Source organism: Genypterus blacodes, unplaced genomic scaffold (assembly GCF_046128005.1).
Source record: "Genypterus blacodes isolate CSIRO-AG114 ecotype Tasmania unplaced genomic scaffold, CSIRO-AGI_Gbla_v1 ptg000156l_1, whole genome shotgun sequence".
NCBI classification, from domain to species: domain Eukaryota; kingdom Metazoa; phylum Chordata; class Actinopteri; order Ophidiiformes; family Ophidiidae; genus Genypterus; species Genypterus blacodes.
The window spans coordinates 4,046,893-4,065,822 of record NW_027466957.1 but is presented as its reverse complement, the minus strand read 5'-3'; the positions used below and the strand labels follow the sequence as shown (position 1 = coordinate 4,065,822).

The following is an 18,930-nucleotide window of genomic DNA, read 5'->3' as shown; positions in this document are numbered from 1 at the left end:
ACAGTGCAGGATAAATATGATTTCCTGTCTGTCATGCTTGTGGTCTCCCCATTACAAAGTCCTAGTTTGAGATGCAGAAGGTGGAGTTTAAAGCCAAAACCTTCTGGTTGGCTACAACTTGGGAGGCGGCAATAGTGTTACATGTCAAGCTCAAGTCAGTAATGCTTAATGCTTAATGTTAGAATGTGTTGCTTCTCTCAAACAGAAGAAAGCACAGTGTTTGTAATTCTACTGAGGTGGATATACTAAGGGGAGTCCTCCCATACCGATATATATGAGATTTTATAACTAGTATCTTGGGTATAGCACAAATAAAATTACATGAGCAACTGGTATCAGTGTGCAGTACATCTAAGTGACAAATAAACACAGGTGAATGACTTTTAGTGACTAGAGTGTCTTTACCATGGTGCAATATCCTCCATTAGCCCGCTATGACTCAGGCTGCCTAGGCCTCAACTAAGACTGCGGAGTGACCTTTGATACATGACAGATGATAGAGAACAGACTTCGGAACAAGCAAAGCTCAACACTGAAGCTACAGAAATAAACAGCGGAAGAGCTGATACTCCGTGTTATTTGAAACTGATCTGGATTAATTGCAAATATGTTTCTTGAGTGTACAATGGCATGAGTTGCACTGACATTGTGTTTTTGTTCAAAATTTCAAAAAGCAAATTGATTTCTTTGTTTTAAAGTAAGAGGTAGTGCAATGTTTTCTTTTATAAACTGGTTTCTTCCCACTTTGCCGGACTGGCTGATTCTGGATGCGAGTCCATTGGATAGTTTTCTTCAAGGTGAGTAACTCATCAACTCTTTTTTTTCTATGTAGATGACTACTAAGTAACGTTTAGGTTATGCAACATTGACATGTAGTAATGTGGTAATGATCTGACCTACAGGGCTTGTTGGTGCATGTGGAATCTCTATACTATGTTCCTTGTTGAGGGTGCACTTATATTTAGAGGAAGAGAGGTGAGAAAATGAATCCCCTTTTGGTACAAACAGTAAGTATGTAAGGCGGAATGTGATTTGTTAGAACCTGACCTATGAACTCAACATCAGACCCTTTTACTTTCATTTGTGTCTCTTTACTTTCATTTTTTAACTCTACTTCTATTTTACTCTTTTAACTTTTTCACTCCACAGCCTGAATGAAAAAAGTCATAAAGATACAACAAACAAGACATCCACACCGCAATGGATAACTAGAACTGGCCTTGCTGGGACGCTCCATTTTGTCTTTGTGACAGGGCTGCTTGCTGTAGTGGGCTCCCGTGTGGCTTCCCTGGTGGTATTAGAGTTTTGTCTCCGAGCTGTCTCTGGTTGTGTTACAGCAGGACCAGTAAGAAACTAACAATAATACTTCTATACGTTGATAATATAATGGGTTTTAAATGTTCACTGCCAAATTCATCTAATTCATCTAACAAATCTGTCTCTGTACCTCTGTAATCCTCAGGAATTCCCGAATTTTGTAAAGCAGCTGTTAGTTCAGTGTCAATTCTCTCTGGGCTGCGCCTTAGGCTGCAGTTTACACTTTCTCCATGAGGGGGCCTCCCGGCGCTGGCTATGTCTGCTCGTGGCAGCAGCACTCAGCTGGCTCCTGGCTCGGCAGGCCACACGCCTGCAGCATCATGTCATGGCTCTGTACAAGCTCCACAGTGCACAGCGCTACTGCGGCATTTGCATCGCCCTCCTCAGCTCAGGCCGCACCCTGTTTGCTGTGCTGTGCAGGACTCTGATCATTATCTTTTCTGTAGCTGTTGTGGCTGCTGTATCAATCATCAATCAATACTTCCTTTCTGCAACAGAGGCTCTCAGATTTTGGACACCACTTACAATCTGCTACACTCTGCTGGTGGTGTACATGCAGGGTGAGAAACATGTAAAACAGAAATAAATCATTTGTGATTCTGGTACAATGCCCATAAGACACTGGTCCATCTGGGCAGGACCTTCAATACTGTCACAGCTCATAATAGTGTGGTACCCTCTCATGACAGTAAAAACAGTGATCAATTATTCAATAGTCTGTTACCTCTGTCTGGCAAGGGTCTTGTCTGACCACTAAAAAGGCAGCATTCATCTATGATTCATTTACATTTCAACAGTTAAGACTTGCTATGCATGTAACCGTGCAACTTTTACGACTGTTCTCTCTTGTTTTTGGCAGAGGAACAGCACCGTCTGCCCTCTAGCCAAGCTGTAATGAACACAGTCGTGGTTCGTCTTGGGGGTTTGATGGTCTTGATGCTGACTGTTGGTCGATGGACAGACGTGCTCCACATCATAATGTGTTTCGTGGGTGAGGCTGGCTGTCTAATCCCCACTATGGATTTGCTGGATGCTACATCCTTACAGGTCAGTGAGTCTCTGTAGTAGCAGCACACAAGACAGAAAGCAACTCCCCTCCACAGAGACTCAAAACTGGGGCAGAATATCGATGTGTTCATTAGACTGGGTCCCGAGATGGGTCTGAACTTCTCAAACAGTATCCCTGGCGGAAAAGGTTTAAGACCCCCAAGACAGATTCAGGTCAAAGTATTCTGTGATTTAAAACAGTGAGCCTACTTTGCCTCTTATTGTGACAGCCTGATTAAGTAGGAAATTGTAAGAGTTTGAATAAGACCAATACCATACAAATGCACTAGTATTATCTTCTTTATTAAATTAATTAATACGGCAATGAATATGTACAAATCCAATTCCAATTTAAATTATATTCTGGAAGAGCAGTACTTGTTAATAAAAAGTTGTCAAAACGACTTAGGGAAAAATGTCCACAGATATTCTAGCTATCATCTTTTGACATGTATTCTTATGTATAACATTGACATGTATAATCTTTGATATGATGTGCTCTTGTATGCATAGGATGAAGACGATTCTACCAACTACACTAGCAGAGTGAGTCGACGCAAAACATTGGTTCAACAGAAGGTGCACCGGAGTTAACCACTATGGGATTGTAAATGATGTTGGGCTTCTTTCAGATTGGTTATTCAGATGAATTGCCATGTTTACATCATTTTTTTAAGTGTAATCGGTTCATTACAAAAAAGAAGGGATTCGCCTTTTACCTAGTTCTCTAATTTATCTTATTAATCTAATTCATTTCACACTGAATTGTGTGTGTGAATTGTGTTATATCAGTTAAGAAGGAAAGAAATTAAAAACTTAAAATTCAGTTTATTCATTGACATTTTATTGAACAACCATAGGATCTACTGTCTGTGCGAAATAAATGCAAAAACACCCCTTGTGTTTGAGCTACAATGCACTGTATCAAAACACAAAAATCACTCAAATTGCAAGGGCCTCTCCATGCATCACTACAGAATCTCTAAAATATTTTTTTATTTTTCTTAAATCAAACTACTTTGAGCAGGTCCTGCCACAACATCTGGTGTGAGGTTTTGCTCTGGTTTGTGGTTAAACCATTCAAAAACATTTGTTTATTTTAGATACTGTGTGTCCCAGCTGTGCAGTTCAGACCTGAAAATCTAGAGCAGAATAAATGGCTTCTCGTGAATCACGTCATTCAGGTCTCATGGCAGTAAAACTGCTATAAGCTGACACTACAAGTGCGTTTGACTGTTGCTATGGGATTCCTATTGTGGAATGCTATGTTTATCTTTCACTAGACATAACAGGACTCATTCTCATCTGCATGTCCAATGGTGATCCACCAGTCTTAGGGAATCACAATCATTTTTCCAAACAACAACTGAGTTCACATTCCCCACGATGATCTGCCATGCTGTCATATCAGTTACACTTTCTCTCATGCAGTGCGGGTATTAACATCAACCTTAGCTCTGATACAGAGCTGCAATTCTGTGTTGCTACTCCTGAAAAGATTTATGGTTCCAAATGTTAATAGGGATTTAAAGCTCTGCGGATCAGTGGAGCCCCACTGCAGAGCTTAGTAACCCTTTCCACGGGATATTGGTAGATAGTTAGCATGGGATATGGCTCAAATTGAGTGTAAAGAAATATGATAAAACCAGGCTGTGTCCCATCAGCTGTATACCAAGCGAAATAGATTAATGTAGGGATGGGGCCAAAACTCAAAACAGCTAACATACACTTTGCTTCAGACTTCATACATTTAGATACCATTATAGCATTAAAGGGTTACCCAAATATAAGTATAGTATAGTATAGAAAAATGAAAACAAAGGCTGCCATTGCAATCTATTTCATAATACTTACATTTTATAGTACTTTCACTTGAGACAATATTCAGTGATATACAACATAAAGCCCAGCATTGAAGGTAGAAAAATAGATAATTGAAGTCTATTGTTGAGTCTCATTCAGGTTGTGCATTAGGCAGCTTCTGTTTTGGCTACATTCATTTCTAACCGATGAAGGCAGTAACTCCATCTCAGAGAGCCGGAGGGTTAAAAAAAAATCTATGTTGTCAGTTCTGCCATCTCCCCTCAGCTTTATCAGCCTAATATTACCAGTCCATTTTTATCTTGGCTCTCCGGAGAGCCTTCTGCTTAAAAGGAAATGGCAAAATGGCTGACAACCTACGTACTCTAAAGTCACACAAAATGGCGTTAAACAAAGAACAGGCAATGCACATTAGCTCACGCCACTGTCTGGTAAACAGACTCGAAACGCGAACCAACTAATTTACTAACTATCTCGGAAAACACATAGTAACAAATATTAGTTAATTTATAAAACAAAAAACATTCTAGCCTTCGTCATCTCAATGTTAGTTTAGCCTTACTTTTCGTTAAATTCAAAGTTCTCTAACCCCTGTGCCCGACAATCCCCACATCAGTTTAAATCCACATTTGACGCCGATTCATGCCCATTCTTTATTGAACGCTCTGAATTGGATGACAGGGTAATCCAGCAACGTATTTTTTTTTTGCTTTCTATCAATTCCGCCATTACTCCGTGTCTACAGGCGTGTGAAATTACAATGAATAGTACAATAATTAGTCCAGTTTCCACGATAAATCCAGGGTAGGGAATCACTGAAGCACACATTTAGTTGGGTTTTGGTCGTTCCACCAAAATAACAAAGTGTATTCCCATAAGATTTGATATGAAATTGAATAAGGTTCCAAATGAGGACGAATTTTGTAGACACGGGGAAGCTTTCCACAACCAGCCGATTACGATGAAAACGGCCATAACAATGATAGAACGATGTTCGGCTCCTCTGGAGAGTTCCAGACTGTAGTGCTATCGTCTGATAGGCGCGCTCTACTCCTGCGCACTGCAGGGTTATGAGTCCCATGTTACCGCATTTTGACGCATGCGCAGTTATACATTTAATGGACATTCTTAATATAGTAACAAAGCAGAACAGTAGTATAGTAACAGTGCTGGGTTCTTTCTTATACTCTTGTACTTATAAGCTGTTTATATTGCGTTAAATATCACTTCTTTGTAGGCAATAAACTAATTGTATCTTTCAATTTATACATGAATATGACCATAAAAGTCATACCAATTATGTTGTGAATGATAAATGTACACACGTTTTTATTTACAAATGTTTCCTGCCTTATTAGGTTCAAGTAACTTTTCATGATGAATATCAGTCAATTTGATAAAATAATTTGAAAAGATGTGAAGATGTGTATCTATATGATTTTATTTACCACTATATAAGTGCTTATCACCATTGGACCTTTGGACCTAGGTCTGATTGCTCATGTTACTTATTACCTTAAAACAGAGCTTAGATCGGGTCAAAGTTCTCTACTTAGTCTCCATTCCATTTTCTAGCTGCCTGGAAGTAACTTAAGTGGAATAAAAACATGAAACTAATGAAGGTAAATCGTTTTTGGGACCCAACTGGCAACACTGCTAGATTATAAACCTAGTTACTCCAATGTGAAGAGCTTTGGGTGCAATATTTTCTTTTACCATGTTTGTTGGATTGCATGTGCTATTGTCTGTTCCTTCCTCTGGTAAACTGTAACAAGGAATGGAATGTATTCACGTGTCCTCCTCATAGTCATGAAAACTATTAAGTCCATCAATGCATTGTGACTGGGAGTCTGTTTACTTATCTGATTACCCTGTAATATGAACATGCATTTTGGTTGTATTGAATGCTGTCATCATAACACCAGTTTCCCATGTGCAATTTCATTGCAATAAAATTTAAATTTAAAACTGAATATACATACATCTATGTTCTTTGAATGATCTGAGTTCAACGATTTGTTCTGTTAATAAATGAGTGTTTACATGCATTCCCTAAATAATACTTTTTTTTAAACCCCTCACAACCTCAAATGTTCTTTTAATTGAACAATCAAGTTATGTTTTCCTTTGTTTCTACTATAACTTTCCCAGACACAGTCTAAACACACTGAAATAATCAATAGTCAGCGGATCCTCCTGGAGGATCATATCACCAAACCCTAATGCAGCTTAGATTTTGTGGTTGCGTAACATATACCATTTAATAAAATGTTTTGAGACACCTTGCCAAATGGTTATTGGTGACAAAGGTCATCAGCATTTATTATTGATTAGTCAGTCTGAAATATAATTAGGAATGACACATTCTGGAGCATGTGTTACTGAATTTTCCCTGACTTTGTTAAATACATGCTTACATTGGTGATTTGCTTGGCATTGTAATGATTATATTGTAAGATTAAACGTGGGCTCGTGTAGGTTATTGCATAAAAAGGGCCTTACCACAACACACACACACACACACACACACACACACACACACACACACTTTAGCATCCATCGGATCCTCCTGTGAATCAAAGCTTATCAGATGTCAAAGCGCCAACATTCAACCAGGGGTTTTCTCACGCATGCGCACAGGCAGGAGGCTATCTCATCGGGAGGGGAGGGGGTCACACACGAAGCCACGCCTGCGCGGTGTGCCACTCATTACAAGCGAAGTTGCTGCATCTTTTTAGGAAGCTACAAGCTTTCTTTCTACACCCAAAGGTCGCATGGTGTCAGGGACGCGCCTAGTCACGGGAGCAGTTCGAAGCGCGTTCATGAGGTGCACACAATCGCGCTGAACAGTGAAGAGTATCAAACAGCGTGCGGGGATCCAACCAAATGGTTTACACTGGATCATCACAACGACCAGTCAATGATTTGCGCGGAGTGTTTTTCTCCGACGGATATTCTGCAAACCTATTTTCTTTTGCATGGGAAGACATTGACATAGCAAACTCATCTGTATGAGCGGGGAGCAGCAACACACAGTATGGTCCGGGAAACCAGACATCTATGGGTGGGAAATTTACCCGAAAATGTACGAGAAGAGAAAATCATTGAGCACTTCAAGCGGTGAGTTGAAACACTGATATTGTGTGTATTGTTAATGTAATGACGAGTACACGGCCAGCATCTCCGTCCCCGCGTGTCACATTTAGTAAAGTATGGATGAAATGAAAGGTCCCATCAGGCGGCTGTGCTGTCAGCGCTCCATTATCAACTACATGCATTGCATTCGAGCACAGATATCAAAGAAAGCGTCCAGGACAATTCAGCTAGCAACATTATGGTTTTGCAAGGGTTACAAAACTTGCAGGTGATAACATGACCCTTGCTCGTAAGTTGTGCGACTGAATGTTCTGTGACTGGAGTACCTTCACACCAGGTAACCTTTTAGCCTTTAAGTGACACTTGGTGACTGGAATACATATTTTCAACATGATACACGCCAACAGTATGCTGCCAGTGTAAACAAAACAGAGCCTACCCGGTGAGCTGCTAGCTTTATACAGCTTTTAACAGTTATCACCGTGCACCTTCACTAAGCTCACCAGTGTGTTCAGTGCGTGTTTTCTGCTAAACCAGGAACCGGTGTTTGGACTTTGAGTTTGTCGGGTTAGGGTTTCAACAGACATGTGCGCTATTGGCAGAAGAGTGTTACCACTAATTAGCTCCCTACTATGATAGCCTCCCAAAACAGAGCGCTCGCTGCCATAGCCCAAATGATCTAAATCTAATACAAGTCAGTGAAACCTTAAAGGTGACGCGACATCACGCCGCCATCCTCGCTGCAAGCTGGCTGTGATTGAACAGCATATGGCGTGTTTCTGTTTCTGATAGGCAACATTGCAACCGTGTAGGCAGTTGTTTACTTATTTCGTGCGCATGTAAATAGTTCATGATTGTTTTGCTCCGTGGTTCATACGATCCCGTTCACAGCTGATAATGAGCACAATCTACAGTAAGGTTTGACTTAAATAACACACCAGGCGCCGTTAAAAAATGTAAAAATCTTATAATTTAATAAGGTAATTACACACAAATATAAGGGCACTATAAGAGCAATGTGTGTGTCCATGGTTCAGCTGTTTGAATAGAGCGCGCGCACACACACACACAACCTAGGGTCTTTTAGCTCTTTGTCTTGTGTAACCGACAAAAATGTAAATATGAATGTCTCTTTCTCTTTGCTTTGCGCGCTCTCGCTTGTCGTCGCTCGACTGTCAAGGAAAAAGCATTCCGCCTCTCAGTCTTTATGAACCGGAGAGCAGTCGGTCTGCTCAAAAACATCACGCTTACCCAAGAGCAACGCTCCGGTCTACGGTGTGGCGGTGTCGCCATATCAGGCGAAAGCTGCCAAATCACACATCTGTCCAACAGAATAAGAGCTTAAATTAAGGTTTTGTCACATGGCGGACTCGCTAACACAGGACTGTGGTCGAACATGACGGTCTTGTTTACGAAGCGTATTGAGGGGTCGCTCTACACACACACACACACACACCAGGCGCCGTCATTATGCAGCGTTGCAGAACACATAATGTTCTACCTATACGCCGTTTCATCTACTTTGATCTGTGCTATGAGGTACATAAGGCTGTTTTTTTGGGGGGGGGGGATGATGGCTGCTAGTCTGTTTGGGGGAGCAGAGAAGGGGAAGCCGTGTCTGCGAGTGCTTTTTAGCATGCAGCCTCAGCCCCGCGTTCACCCAGAGGTAGTCACAGTATGCAGGTGCATGACAGCCCGATGTGTGATAGAAGTCATTGAAGATGGGGGACGGCACAATGAGTAAGCAGTGTGAACAGCATTTCTAAAATGGCGTCGGAGGCTGTTCAATGTTGGGAACTGGCATGCCAATAAATTTATGGGCACCCTGCTGTCTGTGTCGGACAGTAAAAATGAGCTCTCCTCCGGCTTCTTCTGGAAGAAAAAAAAAATTAGAAGCAGAGAGGTGACATCACTTTGTGTAACCACAGCTTGTACGTTTAGAAATGAAGATGAGTATGGTTCCCATCAGACATCACAGTCATCCCATCACACAGTCAGACATCACAGGGTATTTTCTCTTTTTATAAGCAAACGACTGCTCAAATATAGACTACATCTGTTTACAACTCAATTATAGCCTATGTATTTTTTGCATTTGTGGCACACATAATTGCACCAAAACTGCAGCCGGTGAAGCAGAATGAGCTCTAGATCTGCATAATGCACATTAATTTTAAAACAGCCACACCAGGAATGTCTCTTCAATAACTAATAAGAGAGCCTTTCACTTAAGGGAAATGTTCCAAGCGTTGTTGTTGGGTAACATATGCATTGATTAACATACGGTGTGTGACTGTTTCTAGTCCAGTTGCTGGGTTACTGTCTTGCAAGACGGAGCCACAGAGAAATAAATTAGTGTCAAAGACACCGTGTTATACCTGAACCTCCAGCACACACACACACACACACACATACACACACGCAGTCATTCATCACTATGCAGGTGTCATCATTTTGTTTTAGGACCTCATACTGTTTGAAACCCATTGATGACTTTTTTTCCCTTCTATTGTTTTCTGTTTAGATATGGCCGGGTGGAGAGTGTCAAGGTCCTCCCTAAACGGGGGTCTGAAGGTGGAGTCGCAGCCTTTGTGGATTTTGTGGACATTAAAAGTGCTCAGAAAGCTCACAATGCTATCAACAAAATGGGGGACAGAGACCTGCGCACTGATTACAATGAACCGGGCACTATTCCTAGTGCTGCAAGGGGGCTGGATGATAGTCTGTCCTTAAACTCTCGTTCCCGGGAAGTATCAGGGTTCACAAGGGCGGCAGGGGGGCCCGTGTATGGGCCCCCCACGTCGCTCCACAGCAGAGATGGACGCTATGAACGCAGACTAGACGGGTAAGTGGACAAAGTTTCTCTGAAGCCAGGGGGGACCGTGGTAAACACCTTACCCCCAAGCATCTTTCCATCATCTGTTCATTTACTTATTGGGGGGTTAATGAGGAGAAAGGAGTTAATTCTCAAGAATTTAATCTTTTAGTAATCCCCTTGTAAATCCTCAAAGTCTTGCCAGCCTTCTTGGATTCATACTTAAAGATAGACGCCAACATATCCCATAAGAGACCATGTTTGTACATTGTGCACACACACGCATGTGTTACATACAGTACGTGAATAGTCAATTGAGTGAATGGCTGTTTGGGATTATTTTTGTGATCTTAAACATCTCTGTGAGGTGGATATATCATTTGTGGAAAATACGGGCAAAGATTGGATATCGTAAAAATCCCCGGGATTATTGGAGTTGCTGGAGAGAGAGGGGGAGAGAGAGAGAAAGAGAGAGTGGTCCAGCAGCCATCCTGGGATTCCCCTAATCTGGAGTTACCATGCCCTGCTTGATGGATTAATTTCACACTTTTCCTCATGTAACAAAACAACCAAGACCCCACATTCATATGTAAAGACACAACAATATATTGTTTGGATTGGTTAAATTTGGTTTTCAGTTATTGTCCTCTCGTGGGCTGGAGTCATGTGGATAATCAACACAGGATATACATTCCCCCCTGTTGGATTAATATGGGCCAGACCTTTCAAGGATATTCTATCATGTTAAAGGTATGGGTTTGTGTTTTTGGTTTTATTTGGAATTATTTCTGACATCAGGGCATACAAATTGAGTGCTGGGAGACCTCTACTGGTGAATAACCTAGTAGAGACAACGAACAAGTGAGCAAATTCCATTTTTTTTCTTTCAATATTTTTGTGGAGATTATTTTTTACAGTGCAGCGACTGAGACTGGCAAGATTTGTTGTGGACCAACATGATCATACAACTAAGGATCATACAAACCAAAGAAAAGGCTGTTAACTGGGACTATGAATGTACTATCAGTGCCACTGGAGATAATGTACCTCATGTCTGTGGATTACCTCCTCCCTTCTTGAATGTGGAACTATAACTACCTTGGATATGAAACCACGTGTCCATGAACAAGACGTCTTCTAATTGACCTTTGTGACATTTGGACTGCGTGCCCGATCATCTGCTTTGTGAAGGAGAATTGCAGACTGACTACAGACGTCAACATTGCTGAGCTTCACAACAAAATGTTTCCCCCTCTGGGAACAAACGCAGTGGCAATATGAATAAGAACCCGGATTACCAGTAGAAGAGTCTGGTCAAATTTCTTTCCCTCTTTCAAAGGAATTGGACTGCTTTACTTCTGCGCATAGTGTGATCAAAGTGGAATCTGCAGGACTTTATAAATGAAGACGCAAGACTTGATTTTCCCACCAGTTCGTCTACATCATCATTGCTCTTGGGGAGCACTACCTATTGAAGCTGGACCCCTGCATACCATGTCTCAAACTGCTACCATGAGGAAAAAAAGTTTTTGGATGGATGTATGAACTGACCTTTTCCATCACTACAGAATATACCTGGATCTCGACTAGGCCAAGTCTGATTGATTGTTTTAATAATTAAAACTTCCATTCCAACCCGTCTGTGCACCTGAGGTCTCCTGCCAAGATGTCGATGAGGATTACTTTTTTCTATCGTGAACAGTTTTGCTTCATTTTTTGAACAAAAACAAACAAAAAAAACCCACTCAACATTTTTGCCCATTTTTCTGCTCACAAAGTTCTATCTCCCTAGATTGTATTTGGAATTATAGGTCAAGTTACCACTCTCTCAAAAGGTTGGTATGCCCTGCCCTGTGTATTTTAGCTGTCCTCTCTAACCCCCTAGTTTGAACCCCTGTCTCTCTCCATTTTCCCAACTAACCAAAATAGCTGGTACATATAGAGTGTTATTACTGCCTGTTTGTTTATATGCAGACGCTGTATCTTACTTTGTATTATTTTCCTTTCTCTTCCCCTCACCTTACCCCGCCTATAACTCCTTACTCTACGCTCCTTAGAATTGCTCCACATTGTAGCTGGCAACTATATGACAAGTGATCAAAGTACAAAATGTTGCAATTGATAAAGAACACTAAATGTAACACGAATATTGGCCTTTGGGAATGTTGCATTAATGCAGTGCTCCGTCGTCACTGAGTTTGGTCCCATCCATTTAGAGCAGAATAACCAGAAGAGATAGGGTTCTAATTAAAACCTGTCACAGATTGTCGTCCCAAAGCTTGTTTCTCAAGCACAAACTGAGTAAAGACATTAAGAGCTAATCACCCTCAGCTATATGATTCTCCTTTCAGTATTTTACTCTTACTGCAAGTTCAATATGATGGTCCAGAACTGCGAGCGTGGTTTGCATGAGAAGCACAGACACAACATAAAAATACTTTTTTTAAACAACCACTTTTTAATTTAAAAATTAAAAATATATTCTAAGCACACGCCTTACTCACCCACAGGACTGAGACACTCAATGAGACAGCTTTCAGATGTTGCTGCTGGAATGCATGCTTGTAACTACGCTGCTCACATGATTCCAAAGCAGTCGATGTGTTTAGCATGCACCAGAGCAGACGTATAATCAAACTCTGATGGAAATTCAGCCAAAAAAGGCCATAACTGAATTATTTTTAAGCTCCATGAATAATGTAGAGCCTGTTTTGCGCAAAGGGAAATTGGAGGCTATCTATTGAGCCGGGAGCCTCTGTTGCCAAATTAGCATTTTCTAGAGCATCTAGGGGTCAAGGCAATCCATCAATTTCACAGCAGATATCGTTATGCCATATATGTTATTCATGAATCCCGCACATAGATTATTAAATCAAATAAAGCTTAAACAGAATCTGCCCTGACCTGCTGTACCTTTTGTGTAGAGCAGTGAAATACGGACACAGTGACTGCCAAGATCAGTTTATTCTCAGTCGCTGCATGCGATCTATTGTTCCTCTGCCCAACAGCAAATCCTTAATGGAAATATTCAAAGTCTGTAGATTACATTTACATAAAATATTTTGCATTGATGAGAAGTTCCACATAATGTGGCTTTTAATGTGGTTACACAATTGATAGCATTGCAACCCTAACTTCCAGTCAACACTTAAGGTTATTTGGCAGATATCAGGGTTAGAACAACAGCATTTAATGTTTAGGTTAGTAACACACCCTTTAACATCCTGCAACAACATGCATTCTCTTTAAATGGATGCTGTCGGCATCGTGATTGGCTCCCAGTAGGCGGGCCATCAGAGCTATTTAAGCCCATGCTTCCTCTTTGCTCTGTGGACGTGGATCATCACCCATTCAAAATATACAAAAAACGAATAAATTGATGTTTGGGCTGTCGCTGTCTGTGATCCAGTGCCAGATCTCTGTTTACAGCAAGTCACAACTCCCATTCAGAAACGACTTTATCAGTGAGAGTGAGTGGAGCCAGGAAGATGAGGCAGGGTGTAATTTAGAACCTGTGGATTAATTAAATCTCATTAATTTGAACCTGCAGTATGCATTTCATTCACATCTGGATAAGAAGAACAGATGCTAATGCCAGGTATTAAATGGGCAAAACAGTATTTTAGTGGAGAGGGTTAATGTCATTGGATGTCATTACTGGAATTCCTCTGTAATATAGCAGCACGCAGGTATTTTTTCACGTTTAGAGGTCGGGTTGGCTATTTCCAGTAAGCCTTAAAGGACATCAGTGGAAATCAGAGATGAGAGGAAGATGCCTGTTTGAAAATTTCAGATAAATGGCAGCAGCTTTCATCTCACCTGAATTATTCAGCTCCTAATATCATTTTAATTGCTTTGGTTACTGAAAGTCACATTGGCAGCGTTCATGTTTTTTTCCGCACCATTGAATCAGATTTTGGAAATAAGATAAAGAGAAATGTTTTACCGTTGTTTTTGTGCAAAACTTGTCACCCCCAAAATTTGTGTTGATCTATGGACACCTCAGGAGAACGCTATTTCATGAGCTGTACTATAAAATAATGCTATGCATGCAACTCACTGATAACATCCTTCACACTTCATCTGCTATTCCACACTAATTGCTAATGGAAGCACTGAGATGAGCATCTTTAAAGTGAAAAATTGAAACCTTTAAAAACATTCAACATTGTACAATGCGTCGATCATGGAACAAATTGTAAACATTTGCTTGACATTCCATAGAAATACTCCTTAATTAGCACCACTGCTGTTAAAATATTAACTGAAGGTTGCTGCCAATTTCTCTTTAACTCTGCAGGCACTTTCAGATGTATCTCCATGTTGGAAATGTCGCTATTTCTCCTTGAGCATTCTCCAATTCTTTGTTGGTGGAGACAGTGTAGCAATAAACTTTGAAAGATCATCTTTACAATGTTGTCAGCAAGGTATCCATGCTATTAGAATGCAATTTTAGGCTTATGTTTTTTTAACAAAGCTGTCTGATCTATATTGAGACAAGCCTTTAGTTTGATTGAAAACAATTTTTGGTCTTCTGCAGTCTAAAGTTCCTAAATGTTACTTATGTGCCTTTCATTTTCCAATCATAAAGCTCTTTTACTAGACTGGAGATCAACAACTGATCGTCTAAGAACCCACTGTTACACAAAATTTAAAAAAATCTGCCAGTGCAGCAACATTATTAACTGTTTCCAATAGAAATCGTCAGAGACTTTTTTTGAAATATGTGTCAGGAGCTGCAAAGAAGAAGTAAGAAAGCTTATGAGAAGCATAAAATCTTTATGTTATGTTAGAAATGTGTCCACAATTCTTCAAAGCCCTTCACACTCCTTTTGTAAACACACAAAATGATGAAACATTACTTTCGAGACCTGAAAGGCTTAGTAGAAAAGGCTTTAGGGGGTAAAGCCTGTGTGTTTTGCCGCGTTTTTGTCCATTAGACAGTTTAAAGTTGAGAATGGTGATAAAAAAGAAAGGGGGCTAGGGAGTAGCCAGCGTGAGTTTGAGGAGACTTTAGTTTCACTGGTCAGACCCAAAGGAAGATGGCTCTTTTGTGTGGTATGGATCTTTATAACAAGACAGGACAGCCCTCAGCAAGAGGTGTGCGCGTTTAAAAGTGACAACTATAGCATCAATTTATAGAACTCACTAACTATAGCTATAGGATTTGCTCTATATGACATAGCTATGCGAGTAGGTTCTGCCTCGAAAACATGTAACTTAAACAGACATGATATCTCTGTTTGTTTTTATAGGATCACCAGCATTTCCCTTACTTTGTTTATGCAAATCTGTACTCGGTGCCATAATGGCACTGGCGCACCTTTTTAACACCACCGAACAAATATCCAAGAATAACACATGCAAAATAATTGAATAATACAAATGCTACCTGTTTTTAATTCGACGGATCCACTGCCATTATATTATATTACATAACCCTACAATTTTAACCTTACCATTTGAATTAATGATGCAGAATTATTCGAGTTGTGATGGTTATTTTTATTTGACTCTAAAGCTTTGTATAATATAGACCGATATTTTTCCCACCTATTGTTTGAATGGCGAAAGAAGAAAAAGCTGTCCATTTTCTTTAACTGTTATGTTCCACCGGTTTCTCACAGTTATATCAAATCATATTCCACTGTGTATTTCAGCAACATGGCTAATTTGCCTATACAATTCAATTTGCATTCAAACGGTGGTTATTACTGACCTGCATGCTCATTATGAGGACTACGTGTGACACAGCAGTCATATATCCAACATTTAATTATAATAGTTTGATTCACAAATAGGAGTTCAACTCGGAACAAAGCATCCTTAATTGTACTGTCTGATCGTAGTTCCTAAATATCATCGAATGCAGAACTTTTGCTGGAAATCTCTTTTTAAAACTATGCCCCGTCTTACTATGTTCAGCAATGTATGTTTTACTGGCATTTTAGAATATATTAGTTGTAAGATACACTAAAGGTTTTGTTTTTATTCTTGTCAATAGGTTTTCCATCCACAGAAAAACAAATTGCTTTATATTAACTCCTCTTACTCTTCCTACATATGTGATTTATGTTGTGGCAGATTAATCTTTAAACAACTCTCTCAACCAGTAGAGCACTAGTTTCAGTTGCTGAACAAGTCTGGGAATCATCTTGACTTGTCATCAGTAGGAAAGGGAAGAATTCTCTTTTAAGTTACTTGAAAACAGCCCTTGACAAATTTCTTCAGTGCCCTGTCTTATAGTTTTGTATGTTTAGAAATCTCAGATATCATCATGTGATATTATCTGTTCACAAACTTCGCTTCCTCCCTTTCCCTGTCTCTTAGTACTGCTGAAAGTCGGGATCGGGCCTATGATCACAGTGCCTATGGACATCATGAGCGTCCTGGTAGCAGTTTCGAACGGCAGCGGCACTACGAAACGGACTATTATCGGGATGCAAGAGAGAGGACTTTAAGCACAGCTGGCAGTGGGTCTGGGACCTCTAGTGGAAGCGGTACAACAGTGTCATCAGGAGTTGGTGGAGCTATCGTTAGCACTGTCACTGGGAATGCAGGAACAAGTGGATCTGCAGCGTCCACAACGGGAGGAAGTGGAGGATCTACATCCAGTGGAGTTGGATTCTACCGGTCACACAGCAGGAGCCCTTGTCGTTTTGAAACACCAGAGCCTCGCTATGAGTCACGTGCCAGGGAACCCTTTACTTTGGCCAGTGTTGTTCACAGGGACCTTTATCGGGAAGAGAGGGGTCGCCGTGGGGAGCGGTCATATCGCCACAGTCGTAGCCGGTCTCCGCATTCAACGCATTCAAGAAACCCCTCTCCTCAGAGACTGGCAAGTCAGGCCACCCGTCCTCCACGTTCCCACAGTGGGTCCGCTTCTCGCAGTCGTTCCTCCAGTTCGGACTCTGTCAGTAGTACCAGCAGCAGCACAAGTGGCAGGTGAGTCGTAAACTTTGTCTTTTAGACTGTATTTAGACCTATAGCTCGTTTGGAGCCCTTATTACAAAACCTGGTGCGTTTACTTCTCTACATCTGTTGGTTTAGGCATCTGAGAACACACTGCAATCATACTCTGGTCTGGACAAACTCAACCGGTCAACCAGCACACTTGCAATTGCTCCCTGGAGCAGTTTGTTTGCAGTAGGAATGCAACCCACTGAGTAAATCAGTACAACTCACTTGTTGTACTGTACGTATATGCTATGAAGACTTTGGTGAGGACGCTTAGGCTTACAAATATTATGAATATCTAACAAACCTTACCTAATCAGTCTTCAGAGAATTTGTTGAGTGAATATGTTGTTGTATACCTCCATTAGAGCGTGTCTTCTCCTATGGAGGTGTCTTGAAGCAGTGCTTCTTCTGATCTGATACATCAAGCAATTGTTTTCTAAAGGAAGCCTTCATTTGCACTCAAAATGAATGTATTGCAGATATACACAACAGTGTTAAGTTAATGTGACATTAGCAAGCAATGCCACAGGACAGTTTGTTTGGAATCTTTTCCAGGTAAGGGGTTAACATCCTGGTCAATTCTGACCAATCGCAAATTACTTTGCAAAGGCGTGGCATTTGTTTACAAGTTGTAAACACAAATCCAACCTAGAATTGTCCGTACACATTATTCCCTGAATTAGAACAAAGCAGGCAAACTACAAGTTTGAGGCTGCTGTCAAGACTGTAAAACTTAGCCACACGTATTTTTAGCGACGGACAGCAGATGACGACGACGACGATGGCAGACACCAATCCATTGCCATGGTAATTGGCGGGATATAAATTCATTATTGGGGGATTTTGCACAATGGTGAACAAAAACAGGGAACCTCTGGCTGTTTTATATACCCATTATTATCACCATCATTTTATATACTATCAGAAATAAAAAAACAAACAGCTTTCATAATTTAAAGATGAAACAGCCTAAAGATGCATTCATTTATTTGCGCAGTAAATATGAACTTGTACTACACCAATAACATTTTTTTGCAGGCATTAAGAATTCAAAAAAAGATACTGACAAAAATAAATATATCTGTAAAGTGCAATTGCTACTATCGAGAGAAATGTGGGCCAGCCTGCGTTATATTAACAAAAATAAAACAATAAACCACTTACCAGGGAAGTAAAGCTTGGTGCTAATAACACATCATGTCTTTAGGGTCATGAAAGTTACTCCTACATTTTTTGTACTGCACTCTAAGCATTTTCACCAAAGCAATAAGTTAAGTGCAGTCCGTCTTTGACCCCAAGAATAACAGCATCTGGTTCATCATAGCAGCTGTGCGAAGTGGAAAAAGTTGGAACATTTCTTAAGGAGCTTTAGGCTGTCATCAAGGACCACTGGATTCATATCACAATTCTGTCTAGATTTTTACTTGCGTCATCTCCGAATCGCACATGGAGATCGCAAAAAGACATTATTTTTATATATTATATATATTTTATCCAGAGCCCTTTTGCCATCCATTGTTTCTCATTGTGTTCTGCAGCAAACCTTTCCAGATTGACGTTTCATGCACTGTTGTAATTAACAAAAACAGCCCAAACCCTCTTAATGGGTTGACAAAATGAAAAAAATCTATTTTATGACCCTTCCTACTTTGCTGACATGTCTGCTGCATCAACACACAACATATTTCCTGTTTCCGAGATCAGAAAATAAGGCACGCTTTCAGAGTCCTTGTCGTGGGCGGCTCAAATTGTGTGTTACTATTAACTTGTGAGCAAAGTTATTGTGAACTTTGATGTGCAGGATTTAAAAGGCCTGCATAAATACAGTATATCATCATGTCATGCTGGAACAATGGTCTTTCATTCTGCCTTAG

The 18,930-nt window shown here is 40.5% G+C and overlaps 2 protein-coding genes across 3 annotated transcripts in view; both read left to right on the top strand.

The window, feature by feature from the left end:
* Window positions 1–258: 258 nt before the first annotated feature.
* Window positions 259–5,137, top strand: tmem82 (transmembrane protein 82). 2 transcript variants are annotated; one of them, XR_012965131.1, is made up of 7 exons: window positions 259–797; window positions 903–975; window positions 1,150–1,345; window positions 1,463–1,877; window positions 2,177–2,364; window positions 2,878–3,990; window positions 4,041–5,137. XR_012965131.1 is itself a non-coding variant. In XM_076166952.1 (6 exons), the coding sequence occupies exons 1-6, from the start codon at window positions 713–715 to the stop codon at window positions 2,956–2,958; spliced, it is 1,038 nt and encodes a 345-aa protein (XP_076023067.1). In that variant the 5' UTR covers window positions 259–712; the 3' UTR covers window positions 2,959–5,137. The 2 variants fall into 2 exon arrangements, 1 of the variants encoding a protein (XP_076023067.1); XM_076166952.1 differs by having other exon boundaries at window positions 2,878–5,137.
* Window positions 5,138–6,919: 1,782 nt separating this feature from the next.
* The window catches only part of spen (spen family transcriptional repressor), a 28,146-nt gene continuing 16,135 nt past the window's right edge, over window positions 6,920–18,930 (top strand). Inside the window, exons 1-3 of the mRNA XM_076167152.1 lie at window positions 6,920–7,305; window positions 9,806–10,126; window positions 16,427–17,041. Coding sequence (XP_076023267.1) covers window positions 7,223–7,305; window positions 9,806–10,126; window positions 16,427–17,041 — 1,019 coding nt within the window. The 5' untranslated portion in view covers window positions 6,920–7,222. The remainder of the gene's footprint in view (window positions 7,306–9,805; window positions 10,127–16,426; window positions 17,042–18,930) is intronic.